General features: G+C 31.1%; 1 protein-coding gene across 2 annotated transcripts in view; it reads left to right on the top strand.

The window, feature by feature from the left end:
• The first annotated feature begins 305 nt into the window (after positions 1–305).
• LOC100168317 (trafficking protein particle complex subunit 11) overlaps positions 306–5,045 on the top strand; it is a 9,168-nt gene continuing 4,428 nt past the window's right edge. The window contains exons 1-12 of one of the 2 annotated variants that reach the window (XM_008191604.2): positions 306–672; positions 810–973; positions 1,193–1,372; positions 1,433–1,606; positions 1,673–1,903; positions 1,968–2,109; positions 2,384–2,557; positions 2,637–2,715; positions 2,777–2,831; positions 2,902–3,100; positions 3,182–3,378; positions 3,461–3,641. In XM_008191604.2, coding sequence (XP_008189826.1) covers positions 463–672; positions 810–973; positions 1,193–1,372; positions 1,433–1,606; positions 1,673–1,903; positions 1,968–2,109; positions 2,384–2,557; positions 2,637–2,715; positions 2,777–2,831; positions 2,902–3,100; positions 3,182–3,378; positions 3,461–3,641 — 1,986 coding nt within the window. In that variant the 5' untranslated portion in view covers positions 306–462. Of the gene's footprint in view, positions 673–809; positions 974–1,192; positions 1,373–1,432; positions 1,607–1,672; positions 1,904–1,967; positions 2,110–2,383; positions 2,558–2,636; positions 2,716–2,776; positions 2,832–2,901; positions 3,101–3,181; positions 3,379–3,460; positions 3,642–5,045 lie in introns of those variants that run through there. The other variant, XM_029489379.1, reaches the window with a different exon arrangement.

Below are 5,045 nucleotides of genomic sequence, written 5' to 3'. Positions count from 1 at the left end.
TCCCGTAAAAACGTCAAGCCTTATCTCCAATCCATATCACTAATCCTTATCACAAATCCTACATTTTCGTCTTACAACTTTAATGTCGTGACTTTTATAATTCCAACGACATTGTCTCCAAAATCGGTATCCACTTTCAGCGAGTCCAACGGGCCCCGAGTTACACTTAGAGCTAGTATTAATATGAAATAATTAATAAACCAACGTAATAAACCTCGTAAACAAGGTGGATATATATATCCACCTTGCTCGTAAATATTTGTGGTAACTGATAAGGCCTATCATTTATATTCCATTGACGACAACGAGCTGTGATACTGTGATAGTGCGATACTACTTTTAATTTTATTATTGTAGCAACCTAGCAAATTGTTCGTGATCCGTAATTTCAAACGGTTTTAACTTCAATTTCTCGGACGGTTTTTTATTATTCCATCGCTCATTTTGAACGATTGACGCAACATGGTCGATTACAGAGAGTTCGACTTTCCAGCCGAACTGTGCTGTTCACCCAGTCCGCTGATCGCCATCGCCGGCCTGGATACGGTCAATAACGCCATCCACAGGACCATTTGGGATGCTTTCCACAGCCCCGTTGGCCGTGACAGCCGAGCCGTATTGAATTTCTTTCACCTCACGTCCGAGTACAAATTTCCCACTTTGAGCGAAAAGGTACACAATATATTAATTAATAAGTCACCGCTCTACCCCATCCAAATCCAACTAGCCTGATCGGTCGTTTTACTTTACATCAGTTGCTTTTCTCCTACTTAGGTACCACATGATTTATGTTTTTTTTTTTTTTTTAGCGCGTAATGCCGTACATCCCAAAAGGTATATTAAAAAGGAATTGGCTCGAAAAACATATTCGTTACGATCCTGCTGTTGTTGTCATTTTTTATGACTGTGATTGGAACGATGAATCGTGGAATGAAAAAATTAGCGAATGTTCATCCAGAGTTCAGTCAATTAGGTTATTGTATAATATTTTATTATTAGACTTTAAGTTTTGTAATCGAAAACATGATTTTCGGTCAACACGTTGTGATGTTTTTCATATTACAATTTACAACTTATCAATTAAGAGAAAGTAGTTTTACAGATAGGAACTTAAATTTTCAATTATTTTAAGAAGATGTTATTTTCCTATTACCCTTGTTGTGTATGTAATATATATAAATAAAATGCATAGGTTGTCTCTGGAAGGAAGGAAATCAAGAATTGTTGTAGTTTTAATACAAAAACTAATGCCAGCAGTCGATGATAATATTACTACTGAGAGAGCTGCATCACTGTGTGATGCTTGTACTTTGAATCCAAAAGCTTTATTCATACTTCCAGTAGTAGACAATATCCATGGCTATGCTATAAGGTAACACAGCTTTAATACTTTTGTTTAAATATATTATTATTTATTAATTATAAAATGTAGGCTTGAAAATGCTTTCTACGATCTGGCGCAGAATTATTACCAACAACAGATCAGAGCTGTGAAGTCAAAACTAGAAAATTTAAGCAAAACCAGTCATCAATATTTAATTGTTCGGTATTCATTCAAAATTGGATTTTATAATGAGCTTAGACAAGACCATCATAATGCTCATAAGTAAGTGTATTATTATACTTTGAATTTCTAACATTTTAATTTGTTATGTCAAATGTTCGCATTTAGGCACTATCATCAGTGTTATATGTCTTTATTAGAAATACGCACTTTTGACACAAACATCTATGAAGTAAAAGTTGTTGCCGCGTACATTGTATACAAAATAAGCAGACTGTTGTTTGCAATGAAGAGGGCTCGAGATGCATTGACTCAATTTAATTCTCATGTAAATGTATTTAAATCAATGATTGGACCTCCAGAATTGATGTTTGAACATTATTCTTGGTTGTCAAAACAGTGAGTTTTCACACGCACTATTCAGGCATGATTAAGTAAATCATTTTTTTTTTTTAATATATAGATTTTCAATGTTTGCATCATTATTTGATGAAACAACATCTGAAAGTTCCACAGCTACTCAGGCATTAAATCCGGGATTTTTCTTTAAAGAAGCTGCAGACTATGCAAAAAAGAGAAAAACTAGTGCCTATGATATTTGTCAGGTATTACTACTAAAGTGTATTATGTACCTATATTCATATCATATTTGAATCAAACATTACTTTTTCATAGATATGTAACATTTTTCAACAGTATTCTTTTTGATTATTAACTAACAATAATTCATGATCACTATTAAATATAGACTTAGCTTTTATAATATGTCTGATGTGCTATTAAAAGTTTAATTTGAATATATTATTTATTTCAAAAGAAACATTTTATAAATTATACCCAATACTTAGTTTTAAACAAAATGGTTACTATGTTATCTAGGATGCAAATGTGTATCCATCCAGCGATCCATTAAATGAATGGAATAATATAGAATTTTATGGTCAAAGGCCATGGCGATTGATTAAAACCCTCAACAACTTAGATTTTAATACTATTGAAGCAGATGGTGTCCAAGCTTTAAAATTTTATGAAAACACCAAAGTTGATCATTCAGTATGTAGCTAAATCAGATAAATAACAAATTACCATTTATCTTCAACATATAATTTGAAACTATAATTTTTTTTTTTAGAAAGCAATCATCAGCTTTTTAGGAAACGCAATGAAACAGTTCAAACACTACAAATGTCCTAGGATGAGAAATTTGTTAGGTATTTTTGTTTGATGTTATTTTTTTTTAATTTTTAATTTTATGCTCTCGTTTGATTTAAGCTGTACAGATGGCTGATGAATATTACAACGCAAAGGATTATAGCAAAGCTCTTACGTAAGTACTCTGATCAATCCAATCTTTTAGCTGAATAAACTAATTATAGTTCATACAAATATGAAATCAGTTTATGGAGCCACATGTTATGGGATTACCGAGATGAAGGCTGGGAAGCAATTGCTCATGAACTAGTAAACAAATGTCTAAAATGCGCATATTTAACAGCAAGTGTTCAGAATTATGTAGAATTAAATCTAGAAGCCTTGAAATATTACAAAAATATTGATCTCCAAAAAGCTCTAAATAATATTGGTTCAATCATACAAGTGAATATAATATTACAATATAAATAATTTTGTATACTTTAAATAGTAATTTATATTTAAGCAAAATGTTATCATTTTTAGAGACAAATTCCAGAACCCGAAAAAACACTTAATGAATATGAGAAAAATGTATCAATGGAAGAGTGGAAAAAATGTGACTCTTTGCGATCAAGATCTGTGTTAGAAATTGATATGTCAGTTACAAATTCTACGATCGATACTAAAGTTATTTTGAAAGATGTTTCTTGTGATGGCATTGAAATTGATATCTTTATAAAGTAAGTATATAGTAAGTACTTTATAAAAATAGTTTTAAATCTGTAAGACTAATAAATTTAAATGTATTTTAAACTGTTTCAGGGCTAAGTTTCCTATACTAGTGCAATTTTCAAAACTTATAGCCTGTGTTACCTGCATTGACAATACATATGATGTTGAGGTCTGCACAGATAGCAATAAACTTATCTATGGAGAATCAAAAACTCATACTTATAGTTGCAAATTTGTCCCCTCTCCCAATGACGTTGGAAAAGAAATCACTGTAAGTATCATTATTCACTAATAGTAGAAAATAATGTTGTATATTTTGTGACTAAAGCAACAAGCACAATATTAAAATTAGTTTAATTTTTATTTTTTGGACGAGGACTCCAGTGGCATGTGTTGTGAGTGAGTGTATGTAGTGGTACACAGTACTATATACTTGCTTGCCCCCCCCCTTACTGTCCAACAAACACCAAATCAATACACACAAGTTAAATTAGTTATGAATTTTACAATTTTATTTTTTTTAAATACATAATTAATAATAACATTTTATTTATACAACAATAATCGATTCTTCTTGTTTTTCAAGTTAAATAGTCAACTAAATCATCATACTATTGCTATTTAATCAAGACAGTTTTAATTGTAATTTTTCAATAATTCAATTACAATTGTTATTACCCGAAGAGCCCATTTTTTGATAATAGGTTTATAATATTAATGTTGAGCTATAATACAGACGCACGCCACCCTTGTATTCGATTGTTGTATAATAAAATAAACATTCAGTGTCGCGTAGGCATTATGAAAAATGCTTACAAACTGTATAATAATTTGTGTGCCCCATTATATGGTGCTTTGCCTATATCACTTTGTAAGTTCGCGTAATCAATTACAATTCGGCTTACATGGAGTAATACAATACCGGCTTGAGATATTTTGGCACCTTGGGCAAATTAAGTATTATGAAAATAAATCGCTGATAATTATTGTGGGCTATACGCCCTATCGTGTAAGAAACCATCAAATATGTTAGGCATCCTAAAAATAACTAATAACTTTTATTAAACTAATTATTTTATATTTGACTTGATTTTATTCAAAAAAACTTTCTTTTTAGGGTTCCGTACCTCAAAAGAAAAAAACGGAACCCTTATAGGATCACTTTGTTGTCCATCCGTCCGTCTGTCAAGACCGTTTTTCTCAGGAACGCGTGGAGGTATCAAACTGAAATTTCTATATGATACTCAGGTCTACTGTCCCTGGAAGCTGTAGAAAAATCAACCTTCTAAGCCAACGCAATCAAAAGATACAGCCATTTAGGCCGCAAATTTCCGCAAATTTTCGAAACTCGCACGGGAATCAAAACCTACAGGATACTTCCCGTGAACTTAGAATCTTGAAATTTCGTACGAAGTCACGTCTTATAGTACAGATATAGGAAAAATTACGAAAACCGTAAATTTTTAGTTTTATCATATAAAAATAAAATATTTTTGAAAAATATTTTTGACAATTTTGAAAATTTCAAAGTTACTACTCCTTATCTCATGAACACGTTGAGGTATTAAATTAAAATTTCATATTAAATACTTAAGTCTATAATACCTTTTAAACTGTAACAAAATCAAAACTTTTTATGTCACCGCAATCGAAAAAATATTACCCAATTTAAAGG

This window comes from Acyrthosiphon pisum, chromosome A2 (assembly GCF_005508785.2).
Source record: "Acyrthosiphon pisum isolate AL4f chromosome A2, pea_aphid_22Mar2018_4r6ur, whole genome shotgun sequence".
Taxonomy (NCBI): Eukaryota; Metazoa; Arthropoda; class Insecta; order Hemiptera; family Aphididae; genus Acyrthosiphon; species Acyrthosiphon pisum.
Note: the sequence above shows the minus strand (reverse complement) of the source record. Positions and strands in the feature narration are given on the sequence as shown.